This window comes from Culex pipiens, chromosome 3 (genome assembly GCF_016801865.2).
Source record: "Culex pipiens pallens isolate TS chromosome 3, TS_CPP_V2, whole genome shotgun sequence".
NCBI lineage: Eukaryota > Metazoa > Arthropoda > Insecta > Diptera > Culicidae > Culex > Culex pipiens.
Window position 1 is genome coordinate 894,731 of NC_068939.1, and position 23,193 is coordinate 917,923.

The window sequence follows — 23,193 nt, forward strand, 5'->3', positions numbered from 1 at the left end:
GGCACCGTCGACAGCTGATTTCTCATTGAGATGGAATGTTGTGGGCTGGGGGTTTTGTAGAACGGTTCACACTTGTTTGATAGTTGATAACAACAGCCAGTTTTGGCGTTCGTGGACCTGCTGTGGTCACAGGTTTCCCAATATTAGACATTCAAAGTGTGAACTGCTATTTACTTTGTATATCTATCGAATCTTTAGTTGACCGGCACAAATAACTAAAACTTGAATTGAAAAATTTACTTCCACAGCTGCCATCACTTGGTAATTCGTCAAACATTTCACCTTTGAAATGTTCCGGGCCTAAACACACATTTTCCACGTAGATCAAGATTAGATCGGTTTCACGATACTGTGGCCAAAATAAACTCGACCGTCATTAACCCCATCCTCTCTCTGCCGTGTTTCCTCTCTCATCGAGAGTGTGTTGAGCTAAACAATGGAATCATTCACAGTTCCTCAAAACAAATTTCGCTTCCCTCGTTCATTGCCGAGTTAAGTGGTCATTGCACAATAGAATAACATTTGGCTCGAATGGTCAAAATTTTAAATTATTTCGGGACTCTATTCGATCAATACAAATTTATTTAAAATAATATTTGAGTTAGTCACGACCACTGCCAGCAGTGACGGACTAGAGCCCAACATTTGGCCACCATTTCGGCGACGCCAGTTGGGGGACGCAGGTCGCGGGCTGATCAAACATTTACCCAGTGCAAGCTGACGAGCGGAAGAAAAATGTTTCAATTCAGCCGAAAATTATCCACCCCCGCCGTCCCACTTCAGGGCTCACCGTCCTGGCACTCAGGGTGCCGGTAATAACCGTAATAATTTGACGTTTCGGTCACTTACTGCCAGCAGCAGCAGATCAAAAGACACATGGAAAAGAGAGAAGCTTAAAACAAATGATGATCATCTTGTGGATATGGTGGCGAAGAAATGGTGAGCAGGTTCCACCCCAGCCGAAAAGAAACGAAAGGTGACCTAAAGAGACGCAGAACGCGGGAAGAAGACAAGAAGACGGTGAAGAGCTGAACATTCCACGTTGGCGGGTAAATGACATGCCCAGGGGTCCCAAGACTCTAGCAGGGAGGGATTGTGGCGCACGAACATCCACAACGGAAAGGAAGTAAAGACAGATAGATAGTGTGTGAGAGAGAGAAGGAAAGGACAAGCAAGTGTGAGAATTTCTGACCTCGCGAAGTAAAGGGAACGGAACAACCAGCGAAGATCTGGTCTAGGTGATTCACTCTTTGGTTCTTGGGCCGCGATAAGGCGCAGGTTTAATGCTTGTTTCTTGGGAGAATAGGGAAAATGGAAGAAAGGTAACTATACATAATGTGGCATGGAAGTGAATAAACTGCCGCCGTTGATGATCGCTGGGAGCGTCCCCAGGAAGGTGTTCCAGAGCAACGGAACTGAGCGGCTCAAAGATTGACAGATTTTCGCTGGTCAGTGAATTTGAATGGTAAATTATTTTCCCTGAATTTTCGATCGATTATTTAAATCTTAAACACTCAAAATTTAAAGACATTCTGGATTTTAGTTTTTTCCTAGATAATTATATACCTCTTTAACATTATATTATATATAAATTAACTCTCCTACCCCTGCCCCATTTTTCCATTCCAAATTTCCCAAATTCCACTCCCCATTAAACATAAAACTATTTGCCAAATTAACATTGACCCACCACACCTAAATGATTCGGAGCGTATGGTACGGTATGTCCACGCATCCTTCCTCCCCTGTTCACAAAATCTGTCTCTGCGATTAACGCAACGCAGTGGGCCTGGCCACTTTAATTTCTGCTATGCATTTTTGAGGCACTGCATCCGAGGGGCATAATCCAACCGCAAGTTTTCCCAGGAAGCTTGCTTCGGAATGGCAGCGCTTGCGATCGATTGGATTAGATTTAGCCCAGATTCGATTTTTTCAAACATTCGGCAATTGTTTTTGAATGAATCTTTTCCGAAAATAAATTAAATTTATCGGAGTAAATTGTTAAAATCCCATAGAAACTTCAAGTGAACGGTGAGTGTAATAAACCATAACCCAATAACATCGACGGTATCTACATAATGAAGTAAATACAAAATATTGTTTGACGGGTCTTTGAAATAATTCGCAACACAAAATTTAAAATGTGTTTTCAACAACTCAAGTTTAACCGGACAACCGGAAACGTAACAGTAGACACTAAAATCAACACGCGCAGAGAAGGTAAGATTTGGACAGCAAATCCGAATATTTTAGTTGCGGCGATGGTGGAAGAGGGTGAACCTCCCAAAAAAAAAGAGAGTGGTGGTAAAGCGAAAGATGGAACCGATAAAAAGGGGTTAGTGAACGAGATGAATGAAGTTTTTTTTGGGATTTTTACACAACGATTTTTTTTTCTTCTTTTGCTGGCCGTCGCGTTGCTACGTTGATATTCTGAGGCCCTCCGAGTCACCCCGAGTTTGTTTTTCGCTTTTTGGGCGGGCAATCGTCGTCGAAGACGCGCCGCTCCGAATAGCTGTTTTTCATTCACGTTTTTCGTGCTCCTCTGTTTCGTCTTATTTTGCTTGGGTCATACTACTTTACGGTACTTGATCGAGTGCGTCTTTCGCTGGCGCGCGTGATCGCTGCAAAATTTAATGAAGGTAAGAGACGAAAACAACGACGAAATCAAACAGTATCGTTTTGTAACACGACGACTGCACTTGAATAATCACTCCAACGGGTGATGGCAAACACTACCTCAACAGCCTAACCACAGCCGCTTCGCAGGCGAAACGCGTGCAGCTGATCATTAGATTGCTCTGGCCGCGGCTGGAAAATTGCATCTGTTTCACGTGGCAACCCTTAATGGCACCTTCGCCTCTCCGCAACCGGCAGCAGCCGTTGATGACGACGATCGTAAGCTCACCCCGCTGAACTCCGGCATCCCGCCCCCCCCCAGCCACCTTTCACTCCAGCGATCGTCAACGGCGCGCGGTCCAAGGGTTGGATGACATTGCGCAAAATGTCGCATGTGAGTGACGTTTTGTTTACGCCGAGCTGCGCGAAAGTTATGCGGAACTGAGACTGAGACCTTCCGGGCGGTCGCGCTGTGGAGATCACTTGAAAGTGTACGATCACTCTCTTTCTTTTCCCTCTAGGAAGCGGCAGGGGGCAGCGTGACCGACCGGTGTCGTTTGGGGTAGCTTTAAACGTATTAGTATTGTGAATGTTGGTAGATGCTTAGGACAGTGTTGGAGGTTGCGTATGAATTATTCAAATATACATATTTTTGGTATTCAATCAAAATAAACTCTATTGAAACTGAAGAGGTAAATAGATTTCAATTAGATTAATGAAAGAATTTCTTGTTAACATAAATAACAAATTAACTGGAATTATTGGTTCTATTGAAAATTGAATATGTTTATTAGGGTGGGTACGTTTTTCAAAAAGTTCTCGGATCAAGTTTTAGTATGGTTCCCCTTGTAGGGCATGCCCATAGGGACTTTCATGCCAAATATCAGCTAATTTGGTTGTAAACTGGCTGCGCGCATCAGGGTTAAAGTTTAAATGGGAATTACTATGGGAAAATTCGAAATTTTGTTCAAACGCTCCTACAGGTCTGGGAAAATAACGCGCCAACTTCTGGTACGGTCAGGCCTATGGGGAATGGTCTGGAGAACACTTTTCCCGAAGAGAGCATATGGATTTGTTGTCCCTAGACCTGGCGCATCGGCAAACAATCCGATGTCTCCGGAATCAACGGTTTTCCCCCAAAAAGCATCAAATTTTCCTTAGCATGCTATGAAAGCTTGATGAACACTGCGACGCCATATGTCAAACAGCTTCCATGTGAGTGAGAAACGGCTGGAATATTCAATTGCAAACCTTCTTTTAACTAGAAAATGATCATTTCGAGCAATCCTGAAATTATTCGAATTCAGAATCTTTGCATAGCAAATTTATATTTTTTTGAAAATATTTCAACCACGTGGTAGCTGTCTGACGTATGGCGTCGCGGTGTTCATCAAGCTTTCATAGCATGCTAAGGAAAATTTGATGCTTTTTGGGGGAAAACCGTTGTTTTCGGAGACATCGGATTGTTTGCCGATGCGCCAGGTTTAGGGACAACGAATCCATATGCTCTCTTAGGGAAAAGTGTTCTCCAGACCATTCCCCGCGCAGCCAGTTTACAACCAAATGAGCTGATATTTGGCATGAAAGTCCCTATGGGCATGCCCTACAAGGGGAACCATACTAAAACTTGATCCGAGAACTTTTTGAAAAACGTACCCACCCTAATGTTTATGTGTATTTAGGTATTCAAATTAAAACCATATTATAGACTTCAGCAATCTATTTTACCATATTAAAAAAGTTGTCTACAAAAATCTAAACACATTTGTACAAAATACCTCAAAGAAAATTTTGGACATAATGTTAAATTTTTTTATAAAGACTTTATAAAGAGAATGGCCAGTAAGTTTTATTAAATACATATTATTTTAGAGGGATGATCCCTTTATCTAGATAATTAATGTATTTACAGCTTATTTATTTATAATTAATATCAATATTTTTTAAGCAAAAAATTCTGAAATGATGGTGTCTTCGGAGAAGTTTTCCCAAATTTAATGAAGTTCCAAGAACTTGTAAAAATTGGATAGTTATTCGGAGAAGTTTTCCCAAATTTAATGAAGTTCCAAGAACTGGTAAGAATTGGATAGTTATTGCGCCCTCCACAGATAAAAACTGAAATAGTTGTTTTTCTCCTTAAATTTCGACGAATTTTCCCATACAAACTTCAAGGGCTTAGAGGAAAGGGTTCCGGTGGTCAAACTGGAATAAAGCCTAGTGATTGGTAAATATTTGATTTTAGTGGGTTGTCCCGAGGAAGCCCGGATTTGGCTCAACTTATTGCAAAAATGTATTTATTATATACATCACATCATCACAATGTTTCGAACAAACCTAATATCGCAGAAGCTACCTAAGCCATAACTTTCCAGTTCAAACCCACGAAAAACACCGCATCCGCCATAATCAAACAAATGACCACGTTGAAGATTTACGCTTTGGTCGCTTTCGGAGGTGAAACAATTTTAATGCCACCACCACTCTGCAGACCTGCAACTGCTGTGGCCCTGTAAGTGGACCTTATGGCAACTGGCAGCGGGTACTTAACTATGTACCACTATTTTGGCGCGCCAACCGTTGCCAACTGTGGACCCACACTTGGTTCTCCAAATGGTGGCAAAACAACAAAACTTGCGCCAGCCAGCCACCGAACCGAAGGGGCAGGTCGATGATGGTTAATTAGGCATGGCCGAAAATATGAAAAAATGTGGCGTCGTAATTGATTACGCCCCCCCCCCTTCTCCCAGCTGTCCCCTCCGGAGAAGTAGCATTGAAAATAGCAACACTACTATAGCCATTTGATCACACTGCCCCGTTGTTAGTTGACTGAACTGGCTGGTTATACTGAGCTCACGTCACGTGTGTTTACGTGTGGGTGTGTGTGTGTGGAGGGTGGTGTATTGCACGCGTTGATGATGACGGCAAATAATAACAAACTGGCCGCACGGGGAGGCTTACGAACGGGGTGAAAAAGCATCCCCCTCTCTCCTCATCCCCTATTTTCAGGTGGCGGCGATTTCCATGTGCTCAGTCGGACTGTGTTTTTGTGTGTGCGTGGGAAAATATGATGAGGTGAAATGGTTCGGCTTAGCCAGAGCCAACGCGAACGCGCGCTCGCGGTTTTCAAAAAGGTAAATATTTGGACGGGTGAGCGATTATGTGATGACTCTTGCAGTACCAACCACCATCGCCACACCCCCACCCCCGTCACCGCTTGAGCCAAGCTAGCCGCTCCGATTTGGGTGGTAGAAATAATCGACGGCCAAATTGAAACTATACCCAAGTGGGAATCCCACACTGAAAAGTGAATTTTGCGCTCTGTGATGCAATGTGTAATGAAATTTAGGGATTTGATTTGAGTTTGGTAGTTTAGGGGGAAAGCTAGCTGGTGCGGTGGTCGAGATAAAAGTAGCGAATAAATCTCTGAATTTTGATTACTAATTGTATTTTATATAAATACGCTAGTCCTGTTTAGCACTGAATTTATCAGATGCACCAGATTGACTTGCATCTCAGATAAACCAAATATTTTATTTTCAATGTAAAGAAACAGCATTCAAATTAACACTATTTTAAAATCGGAGTTTAGAAAAGTTTAAGAAAATCCATGGATTTAATACTCCATGGATTTAATAATCTTACCAACCACTAAAAACTCAGGATTCACTGTTGAGCATTTAATTTTGTACTGGTAGAATCGCGATTTTTTGGGAAAAAACATTGAAGCTGAGTTTGATCTAAAGGATTCTAAAATACCAATTCAGATCGTTTTCACCTTTCAAAATAGTAAAAATATTGGTCGTAGTGTTAATGTTTACGCTTAAAAATCAATAAATAGAATCCAAAACATTTTTAAGACTTATTTGAACATTATTCCACTTTGCAAAGAAACTCATAACTATTGATAAAACTAATTCTAGATTGAATTTGCAAATGGTGCAAATGCTGCATAAGAAACCAATAGCACAAAGATTATTTTGTAAATGTGCTTGAGAATTTCACCTACATAATATTCCGTAAAATTGCACATTGGCAAATTGATTTTTCGTGGGCGGTAACACTTATAACAACATTGTATGAAGTGATTTTGATGTATTATTGTTACTGAATCAGAACCTTTCATTCAAGAACCTAAATTTCTTGACAAGGCCGCGGTACATGGTACATCCTACCGGCCACTCATCCTAACGCGCACCACCCTGCTATCACAACTAACAATCATTCCGTTTCGTTTCATTTGCCTGATCCTATCACGAGCCGGCCATGATCATGATACGCAGCCTGCTGTAACCAGATCATGTTCTTCGATCGCTACCCTGCCGTTTTACGGCGATATGATGTATACGCCATTGAGGTGATTTTGCTGTAGACACGATTTTCTGTTTTTGTTCATTTTTTCAATTTAAAATGACTAATTTGAGGTCTGCTCCGTAGAAACTGGTAAAAAGTACAATAAAAATGTGGCCCCTACAAATTTTCTTGTTTTTTCCTATTCTCTACGATTTTAAACCACAAACATCATTTGGCCGTAAAAATAGCAATAAAAAATCACTACTTTTCCTGCCCAATGATGTATGTATACATTGCTCGATCAAAGCGATCAAAGCTGGCTTTATTTTTTGTGCCAGCTATTTTGATAGCTGAGTGGATCCCGTAATGCATTGTCCACGTGGATACTTTAAGGGGGAGGGGAGGTATTAGGGAGCGTTCTTTTATTACGTAACGCAGTTGGGGGGAGGGGGGGTTGGTTGCCGTGTTACGCTCCATACAAAATTTTTAAAATTTGTATAGAAATTTTGTTACGAGGGGGGGGGGGTCTAAAAATCCGATTTTTTGCGTTACGTAATAAAATAACGCTCCCTTAGCGATTGTCTACGCTCCATAAACACATTTTTTGCATGAACAATTGTCAGCAAGGGAGGTGGGTGAGTCTAGAATTTTCAAAAAAGTGTCTACGTGGATGTGGATAAGGTGTCATCCATTAAGTACGTCACATTAATATCAGCTAAAATTTACTCCACCTCCTTTGTCACGATTTCCCTATGCTTTTAACACGCAACGTCACGCTTTCTCAAAACCCGCCTCTTCCCTCAGAACGTGACGTACTTTATGGATGATGCCTAATGGACGTCCCCTTAAGAATTAAATCGAAATAATGTAATAAAATATTGCCCAATCTTGATTTGGTCCCAAAACCTCAAATCAACATTCAAACAGTATTGAATTTGACTTCTATGAATTCTCAATGTATACATACATCATGATGAGTAAAATTGGCGTATACATCATTGTTTGTTTGCTTAATAAAATGGGCCCCAGAGCAGTTTTTTGAAAAATTCTTTCGTTAGGAAGTAGCTTATAAGATTCTTTATCAGACTGTACAATAAAATTGAAAATGTCCAAATTGGCGTATACATCATATCGCCGTAAAACGGCAGTACCCTCTCCAGGTCAAACAAAACAGGTGTCCTTCACAACACAGACACACCTTTCGCCCATCTAACCCGCGCACTCTCTCAGCCACACTCGAGCACGCGCGACCGCTCTCCTCTCACTCACGCTCTCTCTCTCTCTCTCGTTCATCCGTTCGGGCTTTTCCAGGATCAGCACCTTGCCTCGTTCACTATCATCAGCTGTCAGAACGCAGTCGCGTGCCACGCTGCTGAACATCTGTCACTATCACTCTACACACGACGACCCTTTCGTCTTCGTCGTCGTCGTCGTCGTCAATTGCGTAACAAGTTCTTCGACCTGCCTACCTGTTTGTGAATTAGAGTGCTCCTCGTAGATAATCCATTCAGGCCTGCTGCGGAGTCGGATTCGGCGACCGCGATGACAGCTAATCCAAATCGTGAACCTGTTTTAGCTGCCCGGCTTCGGCTCGCAGCGAGTCTTCAACGCTCGTACACAGGTCAACCAGCTGGAATGCTGCTGCTGCTTCTGCTGCTGCTGCTGTTGTTTTTGCTGGTTCGGCACGCGAGATCTTCTGGGTTGCTTCCTTTGAATTTTAATTCGCGCGCAGTTGAAATGATCACCGTTTTTATTTTTGCGTTTTTTTTTATTCGACACTCTGCACCTTCTTTTTGACTGTTGATCACTTTTTTTTGCTTTGATACTTTTTTGGCTTCTTATTTGCAGCTCGATTCGGTGTTTTGTAACTTAGGAGAGAGCGCTTGTGTGTATCTTCTTGTTTGGTTTCTTCCCTTTTTCGTATTTTGCCTCACTTTTTGCGGCTATTTTCACTGTTGGGTTGTTATTATATTTTGCACACGATCACACACACACATACAATCACACTTACACAGACCTTCCTTGGCGGTGTTTCCTCTCTTCATCCGTTGATTGCGATTTTTTTTCCTGTTATTTTGCTCGTTTTTTTGCTGCTGCGCTACTACTGCAGTGCTTCACCTGTACACACACTTTCCGTGCTTATCTATTCTCTTTCTCTCTAATATGTTATTAGCTGACACTTTGTTTTCTTCTCTTTCGCCTATTATTTTCGCTGTTACTGCTGCTGCTTTATTTCGGTGTGTGTCGATTTCGGTTTCTTCGTTGTGTCACGCCGATAATTATTTCGCACTCACACTTAATTTGTCAAACCGTGCACTGATAGCACAAAAACATTCGCTGTTGCTTTCACTGCCACGGTGGTGTGTGAAGGTCATCTATTGTGTACATTGTGTACAAACACACACATACGGTTAATCCGTTAGCCTAGACCTTCTTCACGCATACAGCTGATGATGACGGCGTGGTCACAACCGGACAGCCGGACAAATGGCGGCGTCGTCCGTGTTCGTTCAACTGCTTCCGCTGCACTTAATCAGGCCCTAATGGTGTAATCATTCCTTTCGTTTTGATCAATTCTTGATCCTCACTTCACGTTCAGCAATTATATTTCTTCTGCTGTTGTTTGCCTCTAGTAACAACAGACGTTTTTCCCCCAAATACACACGCACACACACGATCCTTCCCTCTATTTCCTATTTTTATTTTCAATTTGTTGTGTGCTCTCCGTTTCCCTTCGTTCTGTGTGCAACACGCTGTCGAGAGCTGCCTCGCTGGATTGCACCGTTTCAAAACACACTCGATTCACCCGCCAAGGATACGCCGCCGATCCTGACAGATGCAATTTTTGTCCAATCCGACTTCCCTTGGTTTTTCGGTTTTCCCACTTCCTTCCTTCCTTTTTCTTTTCGTTCGTTTCCCACACTGGTTCTCTTCGTCCTGTTGACAAGTTTCCCTCGCGTGTTTCCTCCCGGCTTTTTTTTCTCCTCTTCTTTCTCGCTTCGTCCTGGTGGGAAACACTCTACCCTCGTAATTCGGAATTTTTTTCGTTCCCGCTATCCTTTCGTTTCGTTTTTTTTCCGTTCCCAATGTTCCCCGAGTCGAAATTTGGGCACCGCACTGCGTTCGAGTGTGTGTACGTTTTTCCCTTCGCTCTCGGAGGTCGCGCGTCAAGTCGAGAGGTAAACGATAGACTAAACAGCTCGTCTGATATTCGCCTCGGTCACACCGAACAAACCGCGCGCTGCGACGACGACGGCCAGAATATCGGTGAGTGCCAGTCAGTCAGTTGAGAGTGAGTGCCTGGCACCCCTTCTTGGTGGCCGGAGAGCGGTGTGGCGTAAAACGCGACAGTAAAAAGCTGCGAAAATCCTCTGGATCTGGAAAAATACTCCATTTATCGGGGTGAGCAACAATGCTAAATCCGGCACGCGAGAGTGAGACCGATAAATTGAGAGACGCGAAAATTAACTCACACTCCACTTGAACGACGACGATGACGACTTGCGAGTACATAGAACACATTTGGAATTGTATTTACGGATAGGACGCGACCAACCGTACCAACGCAACGGTAGAGACGATGGCCGAGAGGTGGAGGGAAAGAAGGAAAACGCGCGCGCCCCGAGATACGATTATCGTTCTTAACAGTGCAAATTGAATCTGTTTACAGATGATTTATTCAAAATAATACAGCCGGTGGAAAATGTGATGCATTTCGGCGCAAATATTTGCGGAGAAATAAAAACATGGAAAATTGTAAAAATCGATACCTTTGTTCTCTCTAGTACTAACTAGATAGATCCCAACAAGCTTAGTACCCTACTGTGTCGTTAGTTCTCACAATGTTAAGATCCACATGTTTAATGAATTATTTTTATAATCATATAACATTTTCCATAGTTATTTGATTTCATTGTATCGTCAGAAATGTTTTCATAATACAATCCAGAATCGATTACCTGAAACCTCGATATTCGATGTTCGATTATTCGAAGTGCGATTATCCCAAGGTTTGTATAGGACTTGGATGATCGAATCACATTTTATTCATTATGCTAATCACAATTTTTTCATTTTTGCATGCATTTTTTTTTTCAATATTCTTTATATAAAAATTCTAAATTAATTAGCCTAGTTTACGGGTTGAAGTTTCACTAATTTTCTTTAGTAACATAACTGTAATAAACAATAAAGCAATTTGTGACACCTTTTACTTAATATTATTGAGAAATGGGTTTGAACTTCTTCTTACTTCTTACAAATTCTTAAGTTTTTATAAAAATGATAGCTTTTGGCCTGTTTAAATAAATTTGTGCACAAAATTTTCACGAAAATGCCTGGTTTTAATATTATAAATCGAAATGACATTTGGGAGATTTATACGTATTCATAATATTTTATCGGTAAAAATTTAGTTTTATAAGGAAAAAAGTGTTAACCATATAAAGTACCATGGGAGGAGGCGCATGGTATCTCAAGTATATTTTAATAATTTGTAAATTGGTCTCATTATATGTCGTCTATCAACATATTTTCAGTTAAATTTACTAGTAATTACTATTAACATTCAAACAATAACTGTTTGATAAGAAATACGTTGTACCTGGCGTCTTCAATAGTATGAAATAAAAAACCTTTTTGTGAAAAATTCAATTTTCACAGATAGTCTGTTGTGTGCTATCTTGTGATAACCACAATTTTTATCGAAAATGAGTAAATGATGACGTTTTGTTAAACTCAACAAACCGTACGAAATGCTTTAACCCGATTTTAGAAATTCGCTTCCGTTTCCCGGATATCGCAATACACACTTGTGACATAGACCAATTTCTCATCAAAATGATTGGGCACACTTGTGATACTTAATACTATTTTGTGGAAAATGTGGATCTTTTTTCATTTTTTTAAATATATCTTCATGAAAATTTTAGGAGTGATTGGGGAATTTAGGAGTGATTCAGAGAATTTAATACATTTTCTGTATTATGAAAATTTAAGATTTTCTACTAGTATGTAACTCCTGCACAGCAACCCAGGAAGTTGTTGTTTTCTTATTCCAAAATTGTCAAACTTACGGACCCACTCTGAATGTAAAAAAAAACTAATTTTGTTGTAAATCGCTTTGTAGACAGTACTTTAGGGGATGAATGAAAAATTGTATCGATAGTTCCCGAAGTTTTGAAAATACTAAAATATCTGTTATATAAATCTTGGTGCAAATGCTATGGTTGATGTGCACCGTTTAGCAATCACTACTCCTACCCCCTTATTTTTGCAAGCTCAACAGATACGCTTTCATTCTGTCTGCAACGAATCAAAACTTCTCAATTATTTTTCCAACATTTCACAATGTAAATGCGGTTGAGAGTAAATAATAACAACAACAAAACTTTTTAAATAGCGAACTTAATCAAATAGCTTGAAACTGCCCCACAATTGACACATTATTAACCTGTCATTGCATGCCGGAAGGCCCTTGAAGGGAGATCGCTCACCACTATTTACCGCGTCCTCAAAGCAGAAGCAGCGTAAAGACGACCCAATATCAAAACTCTACTTGAAAACCGAGAATGAGATAGCGTGAAATACATGCGTGAGTAGAATAATATCGCTACCACACTGACTGCTGCTTTGGTGAGGCCAACCCGGAGAGACGAAGGGCCTTCTGCCTTGTTTGCCTGCCCGACTGCCTTCTTGCCAAGTCAGGCAACAACAACATCAACAACAACCATAAGCATACCTTCGACATACACCCCGACGCGAGTCGAGGTCGAATACATTCATTCATTCTCCAAAATCGCTCACATTTTCTGGCCCGCTCACTCTCACGTCAACCATGGAGCTAAACCAGGACGCATGGCAGGAAAACGAGAATGTTAAAAAAAAGATTCAATTATGTTAAGAGACGATGAAAATGTATATTTGTTTTGAAACACCAAGCGCCTCCATAAAATGCTGTTTAGTATTAACAACCCAGTGGAGACGCACGGTGTCTCGTTCAATGCAAAGTTTTTTTAGATTGAAATATTTTATTGTTATTGCACAAATTATTTTTTCACTGCGTTATTGACATATTGTAGCAAAACGGAAGACTTATTGCAATATTGATAAATTGTACTTGCAAAAGTAACCAAATGCAAGGAGAAATTGAAGAAACATCGATGCTAAACTGCAATAAATAATAGTTTAATACAATTTATGTTGAAATAGTTGGGTATCGAGGGATCTTGGAGACAGTAATCAAACAAAGTTTATTTTCAAGCATTTCCTCCATTGCGCAAACCTCTTCAAGATCGCCCTGTGACATCAATATACAAATACAAAAACCCACTCGACTCGACAGACTACTCGTGGACAAGGGTGAGTGACGACGACGATCGCCGCGAGGGTGGAAATGAGTGCATCCGGGAGGCACGCGGAACGAGCGGGAAAACGATGAGCGAGTTTGATTTGAGAATTCAATTTGAAATATTTGTAATTTGTTAACCACTCTCTCGACATGTAGCGATATCTACCTTCGGGGCGCACGCGATCCACTCGGCTTCGGTTCGGCTCAGCTCGGCTCGGACCAAGACGAGAGAATGAGCACCCTTGTTGCTCGCTGCTGTTTTCGAAAAGCAACATTGCCCCGAGAGCAGATGTTGGGGGAAATAAGAAAAAATAAAAACAAATCCATAAACTGATTGGAATGACAAAAGGAAACAAACGCGCGTGCGAGCACTCACGAGATGAGTGGCGCCGTGGATTGAAATATTTACTACTCAAGAGTTATCATTTATGAGCGTTTATAACTCACACACAATTAGGTTTACGTAGAGCTACGAGTATGCGCGCCATTTCTGATCCACCAATTACAGTCATGATTTGTTGTTGACGTTTGATTTAAAATAAATGTTAAAAAAATAAACTTTTGACACCTTAACCAGATTTTATTAGAACCACCTCCAACTTCAACGTAGTCTGTACTGCACACACTCAGAGCTCTTACGCTCGGCTCTGAGAGCAGATAAAATACAACCCAAAGCAACACGACAAAAAAATCAAACTTCTCCTTATCTGCTTATTCGTGGTTGTTGATATTATTATACTTATGCTCAATCGTCATATCGGTGTCGTTGCTCATCGCACCAGACCGCCGGAGCTCTCCAGACCAGCCGAGGGTTTTGTTTCGCTCAACTGTGAGTGAGCTATAGAGAGGGAGAGCAACTGAGTGAATTGAGAGTGTAACCGAGAAACATCTTTATGCTATGAATTTGCTTTTATGTATATTTATTTGATTTTATTACACATGGAGTTCTGTCGCTCCTTTGCTTGCCTTTTTGAATCTTTTTTTTTGCTCTTCGGGTGGATTTATTATGGATGCTCCTTTGTAAACCAGATAAAATTTGGCTTTGGTAATTATACCACTAAAAACGTCTAGATTTTTTTTTTTTAATTTTAGGTCAATCTAGAGAAAAATAACAATTCACTATTAAAGGTTAAAAGCATATCAAACCTAAATGATATGATAGTAAATCTTTTCTGATTCTATGAAACTTTTTGCATTACAGTCCAGATTCAATTATGCGAAGTTCAAGCCAAAATTTCGCTTCGAAAAAGGTGCCATTTACCAACGACGTAGCATTTTTTGAGGATGCGAGGTTTGCATAGAACATTTTTTGCAATTCCGAAAAACACTTTTTGCAATTCCGTCGTGAAACTTCTTACTTTTCCTGTCATTCTTGAACGACGAAACAGCCTGCTTTTCTGTATCAAAAATAACAGAATCGAATAGCAACACTTTTCAAATTAAATGCTGAAAAGTTCTACTTTTCAGCAATCAAATGGGTGCTGAAAAGTTGAACTTTTCAGCTCTTGTTTCGAAAAGTAACAATTTTCAACATTTTTTTGATTTAAACGATTTATTGACAAAATACATGAAAATTTGACATACAATTTCACTCAGTCTGTGTTTTTTGGAATTGCAAAAAATGTTGTATGGAACTCGTTGCAAAACTTGATTTTTTCAGCACTCTTCGTATTTATCCAACTCGGTGAACCTCGTTGGATAAATGTACGACTCGTGCTGAAAAAATCCTCTTTTTGCAACTAGTTGCATAAACTACTATTTTTCCCAACTCAGTGAAAAATCTTCTCTTTGCAAATTGTAGCATAAACTACTTTTATTCCTTACTACTTTTGTCCCTCCCAGCCCTATTTAAATGCTCCAAATGAAAATTTCTATAAATGAAAACAAACAAAAACGATTAAAAATAATTCAGAGCATAACACTTATGTATGCATTTTAAATAAAATAAAGAATATTCAATCTCTTTACAAATTTAGAATTTTGGGCTCACACATCAGTACAAAATGTAAAAGCAGTGTTGGTATTATCGCGCTCTCGCGAGAAAATTTTCTCTCTCTCGAGTTCTCGCCGCGAGTCTCGAGCTGCCGAGAGAAACTCACCGATTGCCCGTGCTCTCCTCCGCTCGCGAACGGGCTTTCTCGCGAGCCAGAATTGCCCGTTCGCGAGAAGTTGAACGTGTTAGAAACGAACAAAAAACAACACAGCGATTGAAGTTACACCTCTATACCATCGCCTGGTTCATATTCATACGCCTGATAAACAAATTGCTAGCTTGGGGCGAACGGCTAGCACGAGGCGCTCGCGAGCGCTCGCGGCGAGAGCGAGAACGCGAACGAAAATGCGAGCGCGAGTGAGAAGAGAAAAGAACTACAAGTTCTCTCCCTCGTTCGCGAGCGAGAAATGCTTTCCTTCTTCTCGCTCGAATTCCAACAATGTGTAAAAGTTAAGGAAAAAAATATTTTAATAAATTTAATGATGAAATAAGGTTTTTAATATGATTTTTTCATCTACCTTGCCCTTGTCCAAATGTTGCAGCAGCCTTATCGCACTTATTCTCCAAACAAACTTTTGACAAGAACCATTCGGTCTTTCCAAATATATTGTAAATTTCATATTTCACCTAATTCTGGAGATCTCCTAATTAAAGCTTTTTTTTTGATTGTGCATTTTTGGTCATTTATTTTAACTTGCGTATCACTCAGGGTTTTTATTAATAAACGTTTTTTTTTTTGAAAAGAGTGTTTGTTTTGAGTCACTTGATCAAAAAAGCTTATTAGATGTATTTATTAGAAATTTTGGTTATATTTACGATTTATATAATTATTTAGCTATTTTGATTTCTTTAAGCAACAAAAATATTTTCCACGAATTAAAGTATCTTACAAGTTTCGCAATATCTTTTCAATAGGGTGATTCATTTCATTATTCAAATAAAACCATAGAAAAAAGTGACAGCTTTTTCACGGATAATAGTCGTAAGCAGATCTGATTTTCTTTCTTCTTTCATTATTTGATTTTTCGATTCGGTTCGACTGCCAGATCGCTTCCCCATCGTCAATGCCATCCCTCGACCGTGGTGGCCACCAAGCTACTATCCTGGTCCCATTCCTTCGATGCCCCGGTTCAGTTCACCCACCTTCTGCGTTGTGACCTCTCAAACTCTGCTACTACTGACTGTGCCGAGCTGTGAGACAGAGGCTCTGGCATATTCCATTCCATTCCATTCCTCATGCCTTGCTGTCCAATTGCTTGCGAGCCAGACCGAGAGTTGCCCCAAACTCCCCGAACCATACCTCCCCTCTCCCCTCTCTCGACAGTCCATCGACGGTGCCGACAGCGACAAACCGTGTGCTAAGTGTATGCCCTTCAGATTATTCAATTTCTGATACATACTTGCCCCGGTGTGTGGTGGTATATACTCATACTCACTCAACTTAAACTCAAATTCAACTCAACTCGACTCCAAGTCGCGTATTCTCGCACTCCTGTGTGTGTGTGTGTGTGCTCGGGTTCGGAGTCGTTCGATTTTCTTCTACAATCCTACAAAAGCTCCTCGGTCTCGGCCTTTGCCTGACACCGATCGTTTCCCACCACCCCCACGGCACCATCCCATCGTCTTATGCCTCCTCCTACCCTCTTCCAACCAAACTCACTGGCGCTGGCACTCCCCGCTCATCCTCCAGTTGGCACCCACCAGCAACAACAACACAGACGTTGAGGAACGAGCAGTTTTGGCATGCATGCTTGCTTGCTCATTCGCTCTTGTTTGCCCTGGCATTGCCTTTCGTAATAAACTCTACCACAAGTTGTTCGGCACTATAGACTCAGACTGTTCTTATGTTAATTTGGGATTATGTTTGTATTTGCAGGTGTTTCCTTAGCGAATCGGCAGATTTCATCATGTTTCAGGTGTAATATTTGTATGTAAATTTCGTAGTAACTTTTCAAAAGGCCGAAATCTTGTTTGTAAACAAACATCCTTTCCCTCACCCTTTGATTTTTCGGGCCAGAGAATTAACAATAAGGATGAAATGGAATATTTTTCTCAAAATTTGGATAATTTCGAGAAATTTTAGGAATTTAATTTTTTTTTTCTTTAAAACGGTTGGCATGACTGAATAAAATCGCACTTTTAAGAGATAGTGGTGTGTTTGGGCTTTAAACCCATTCAAAAAATGCAAAGGTTTTGGATGAATTTTCAGAGCCATTCAAAAAAATGGTATCAATCCCTCCATCATGTTTAAACAATATATACATGGATTGATTAAACCTCAAATTGTTTTTGCCCCCTGATTTTTCGGGCTGATTTACGTTTTTCTTGCCTAAATGCCATTTTTTATCGTTTGAATTCACTGACAAAATAGCGAAGGCATTTTTGCTGCTCGAAAAAATAGCATGCTTCAATTTTCTTTCAAATATTTGTTGACGTACAAACACAAATAGCTTTGCTACAGTCACATTCTCTTGACAAATATTGGAAAAGTTCACTACAATTAAGCCCAGAAATTGTTGGTGCGCACTCTCTACCACTTTAATTTCACTTGATTTCGCAATCTGGACCACATTTTTTTTGTAGAGCCTTGTACCACTGAGACCAAATTATAGGTATCTGGACCACATAGAGGAACATAAATAAAATTTGTTCTAGAAGTTTGACTCCAACTAGCTAAAGAAAACAGAAAAAATGAAAAAATGTTCGAATAAGGATATTCTTGAAACAGTGCTCCAAACAAAATACAAGAGATCTTAATGTTAAATCAGACTTCCTACTATGTATGCATTCAATTGCTTGAAAATTTTCTTAAGAAAACTTGAACTCAGCATGTTTACAGTTACAATTCGATGCCCGTGTGCTCTCTTGTTCTATCTAGATAGGAATCCCAGCAAGCTTGGTACAAATGAGCACACCGGCATCGAATCATACAAATCGACGATTTTTTTCCGTGAAAGTATTTTTAATCTCGGCACTGGCTCAACCGATTGTGAAAATCTGAAAACCCTATCCAAAGTTATCAGCACTTAGTGTTATTTGTGCACTTTTTGGAGGCCGGATCTAAGATATTTTGATGAAAACGTTGTCCGGATCTATCATGCGACCTATCTTTGGATAGGTAATCAAAAGACGTTTCCAATCCAAAAGATTGGAGATCTGACAACCTTATCATAAGTTTAAAGCACATAAGTGCTCTGAATTATGGAGATCTGACTACCCTATCTGATGGTATAAATAATGAGTCAAATTGATAGAACACTGAAATGTCCGTCCTTTTGTGTTTATTTTTTGCCTTAAAGGTGGATTATGTAACTTTTTTTTAAATAAAGCCAATGCAAATTTTATTCAAGTTTTACCATTTTGTCTTTTTTACCCCTTACAAATTTGCTCAAAAACTTGGCAAAAAAGTGTGCTGGGAGTTGTTTGCTGAAGTTCAAATCGAATACGGCAATTTTAGGTTTTTTACAAACTTTGAATTTTTGGACTGTGAACGAGACGTTGACCTTGAAGAAAATATTATCTTAAATTCATCGACATTTTGAAAATTTGTTGAGAGTAGCATAGTACACAAAATATAAAAAAGAAAAAGGAAAAAAAGGAAAAGGAAAACCACGAATGATTGAATTCGAATACATATAGTTTGAGATATCGACCATTGCAATGTCATATAATTTTACCAGTTCTGTAACCCGAGTGTTCAGCCCATAATTAAGACCCCCAACGCAGCATCGTGCACCCTTCAGGGGGGATCGCTCGAACGAGGGTGCGCGAGAGGGCATCCCCCCAAACTCACTCACTCCTCGTGCGCGCGGTTGGTGTTTATTCTCCACTTAGCTTTTATGCACGGTTACGGGCTAACTGTTTGTGTCTCATCCGTCCGCGTGCTCCGTCGTCGTGGCTCTGCTCTGTGGCCTGTTGGTCGACGTCTCTTTGGTCGGTTTAGCTCGGCTTTGGTTCGTTCGGCTACTACAGACCAGTCAGGTCGGTCAGGTTGAGTAAGGGTGCCTTCTTGCCTGGAACTGTTGGGGCCACACTCTCCTTTGCTCTCTCAGCTCACGTTTATTGCTGTGAGCTCCTTTACTACGATCGATTGTTGTTTTTGGGGTACGGTGGAGCTCACCGAGCCAAGCTGGTGTTGGTAACCGTGAGAATCTACCATGGAGCCGTGTATTCGTATTTGGTCGTGTCTCAACGGGAATAACACCAGCAAGAGAGTGTGCAGAGATGAATATGGATAAAAATAATCAAAATATAAGAAAATCAGTATAAAGTGGCTCCTCCAGACCGAGCCGTCGTCGTCGTCATCTTCGCTTGTCCGTCTCTTTGCCTTTTTGGATCTTTTCCGAAAGAGTGTGAGCGGGTAGGGGGATTGGTGGAAATGTGTGAGAGGAATGAGGTCTGGTGGAGCAGGTCGATTTGGTAGCGTTGGGTGGGAGAGAAGCCCTGTTTTACACTGTTTATATTTTTTCCTTTCCTCTTCCTCATTTCCTGCCCCCTCCCGCACCCAGATCGCTATGACTCTTTCTCTTTGGACTGTGCTGCTGATTTCGCTGTGTTTGAGTTTGGTACTGTGAGTTTTTCTTGCCTTCATCGTCGTCGTCGTGTTCTCATTCCTTGTTTTCCCGCCGCTCACTCCTCGCACTCCTCAAGATTTCTCATACGTACGTATGGCGCACTCCGTCGACACTTTTGGAGTTTTGGATCATCTGCAATATTTTGTCGGTCTCGTTCTCACTTACCATCCATTCTAGTCACCCCGCTTGCCCCCACCCACCGTGCCCACCCCAAACTCAACTTGTTCTGTTTTCTCGCGTTAAATCTCTTTTTATTGTCTTCTTGTGATTTTAGATTATTCAAAGCGCTGGGACTTGGAAGAACACTCTGAGCAGAGAAAAAACAACAACAAAAAGACAACAACGAAACAATCTCGAGAGTTAGCCTCCGAATCAATATCGGTGTGAACGCGATTTTTTCAGTCTTTTTTCCCCACCCAGTTTTTCACAATGCTCTTCCCCGAGATTCCGTTCTTGGGGAGCACTGTTTTGCCTTATTATTTATCGCTCCGATGTTGGACGACTTGACGATTCGGGCGACGACCAGGCCAGAGATGATGACTACGGCGGTGATGCTGGGTCCGTTCTTGCCTTTGTTTTTGCTTGTTTTTTTTTGTTCTTTCTCCTTCTCTTTAGCGCGACTTGGACTTATTTCATGGTTTGAGGTTCTGGGATTTGAGCTGGCTCGTTTCGTCGTGGACGATGATCTGAACTTTTCAACCGACCGACCAACAGCCGTGGTACTCCAAGTAAGAGGGCTTGATTCCAATTTCAAACGAATGGGCGGAAAACGGATCAATTTGGGGGATTTGTAATTTAATTAAATAAACTCAAAGTGGCAATCACAGTTGAATTTCAACTATATCGGTGAAATACCTTGTATAATCAATCTTGATATGTTTCAAATGTATTCTTCAGAATTTATATTATTATTCGGTAAGGCTACCAATTGTATGGATTAAATCCTTATCGTACGAATTTTGGACTTATTCCACAGATTTTTTAGCTGGCTGGATTTTTGAAAACTATTCCATATTTTTATTTTTAATGTTTTTTTTTATATGTCGATAGAATTTGAGTATAAAATACGCTCTGATCCCTGATTTGCCTGAAGGGATTGGGAGTCTTAAGATAGATCAAGGATCCGTCTGGTGCTTGCTTCTATGTTAAGGCGGGGCCGCACAATGCCCAACGACCTCGGAATTGGGCCGCTAGGATCTCTGCCATTCTGAAATGGGTCGTTGGAAGCAGCGCGAGGGCTATCACCACCTAATACCCGGGACTGAGATAAGTTGTATCAGCATTCGGCATATCCAAAGTCTGATACAAATTATACTTTCCCATAATTTCGCCACCGGTTAGCGGGTATTGGATTGGACCACCACACACAACCTTCAAAATTTTGTTTATTGTTCATCTAACACACACAAATTAGAACTCGCACACATCCATTGAAATGATGACAGACATTTATCAATATATGATGATGATTCTAGTTTCTTTTGTTGCAGAACTATGGATGTCCTTCTTGAAGCTGTGGCGGTTCTGCTAAATGCCGTGCAGGAGTTGGAGCAGTGCCACCAAGAAATGGTGCAACTTCAGGCATTGGTGGTGCAATCAATGCAGCAACGGGATAGGTTGTACATCCCAACATCTGAACTATGGGACAGGATGGCACAGGATGGAGATTTAACGCTGTTAGATGCGTGGTATGAGGAATTCTCAATGTTCACGCATTTTGCGTTGCAAACGAATTACTTGAAGGATGCCCTCCGTGGACTGATGGTGAGGTCTAGGGACCTCCTCCGCGTTGTCCATGAGTCATCGCGGAGTGTCATGGTAGCAGATGACACCATCTTACTACCATCTCCCGGAAATCTCCACAATCGCAGAGAGTGGAATCTTCGGGAATTTGAGGAATGGTGGAACGACTACCTGTCGGGCCGGGTAATTGAATCGAACGATCAAATCTCTCGTTATTAATGTTTTTGTAAATAAAGTTAGTGTAAGTGTGAATAAATAAAGATTATTTTAATAAAACTAGGATGAATCCCACTAATTCACCTTGGAGGTTGTTGGGGATACTGTCCCGAGTCAGAGAAACTGTTTTGCAAAATCCTCTATCGGTGAAAATCGATTTGAACTCAATTTGAAGTTTTTGCTATAGAAATATGAACTGAAACCTCAAATAATTATCAGAAATCTCAGTGAAAGTTTACGCAACTATGGAATTTGTCTTCGAAAATGTAATATTGTCCAGGTGTAGTAGTCGTCTCCTGCCTCGGTAGTGTCGTTGACTGTTTGGCTGGTAGACTCACATCCAAAAAAATATAATTATGTTTCGCAAATAAGAATAATTGTAATTCTATTTAACAAAACAATTTTTATTTTTTTTAATGTTAAAATTTTTCAGAAATTAAATTTCAGTTTTTTTTAATTTTTTTAATTTTAGATTTTTTTTAAAGTTTTAGTCATTTAGCGTGTGTTTGTGCTAAACTCTTTAGTGATATTGTACTTTTTCAAGCAAAACTTTGAGAAAAAATCTAGTTTACTATTCCAAAAGGTCCTATAAACGTGGTACTAGGATCCTTTGAAAAATAACTCTAGTTTTGTTATGAGATAATTGCTTGATATATCTCTAGTCTAGCCTGATTTTTAACCTTTAAAACTATTTTGTGTTTCTCTTTTTTTCTTTTTTTCTTTGAATATTGTGTGTGTGTTTGGCTTGAACCTATTAATATTTACAATTATTGATTAAATTCGTCAGAACGTCAGTTTTGCTGAAAACTTTTTCAATTCATATTTTTTTCAATTAGGTATTATCTGTGAGTGAGATTGGTTATGTTATTTTTATGAATTGGTTGTGTCGAATCACCAAAATATTTACCTTACTAATTTTTAAGTTAAACAATAGTTACGATAGTAACTTTTCCAGTGAGTAGAGTAAAACCGTCTGTTAGCAATTAATAAGCATGTCGTTTATCTGTATCGGCCAATATTGATTCATCTGTTAAGATCTTAAATATACGCATATGGAGTGTTTTGAGCCATCCGCCACTAAACCGACACAGCTAAAAATAATCGAAACTCCAAATTAAGAGACATTCTTTCTCATCATTCCCAAAAACTTTCCCCTCCAGTCGGATAGAAGAAGAAAGGAGCCAAAAAAGCTGTCATCTCGTAGTTATACCAGCGTAGTAACAAAATTAATTAAGAGCACCAGAAAATCTCAAAGAAAGCGTGAAGACAGGCAAAACATGGCACATGAACGAGGGCAAACTTTTATGCGTGTGTTTGTGTCTCACTGAGTAAGTATTGGTTGTTTGGGGGAAAATCTTCCGCGACGTGACGCGATGCTCAACGGCTGTCACTCGCAACAAATAGCCGTTTTC

At 40.3% G+C, this 23,193-nt stretch overlaps 2 protein-coding genes across 3 annotated transcripts in view; one reads left to right on the forward strand and one right to left on the reverse strand.

Moving 5' to 3' along the window:
* Positions 1 to 10,118, reverse strand: part of LOC120427606 (zinc finger MIZ domain-containing protein 2-like) — a 71,089-nt gene extending 60,971 nt beyond the window's left edge. For both annotated transcript variants that reach the window (XM_052711207.1, XM_052711208.1), the window contains exon 1: positions 8,376 to 10,118. The gene's annotated coding sequence lies outside the window, so the exon portion shown is untranslated. The remainder of the gene's footprint in view (positions 1 to 8,375) is intronic.
* LOC120428629 (uncharacterized) overlaps positions 1 to 21,805 on the forward strand; it is a 95,982-nt gene extending 74,177 nt beyond the window's left edge. The window contains exon 5 of the mRNA XM_052711209.1: positions 21,313 to 21,805. Within this exon, the coding sequence (XP_052567169.1) occupies positions 21,317 to 21,784 (468 nt within the window). The 5' untranslated portion in view covers positions 21,313 to 21,316 and the 3' untranslated portion in view covers positions 21,785 to 21,805. The remainder of the gene's footprint in view (positions 1 to 21,312) is intronic.
* The last annotated feature ends 1,388 nt before the right edge of the window (positions 21,806 to 23,193 follow it).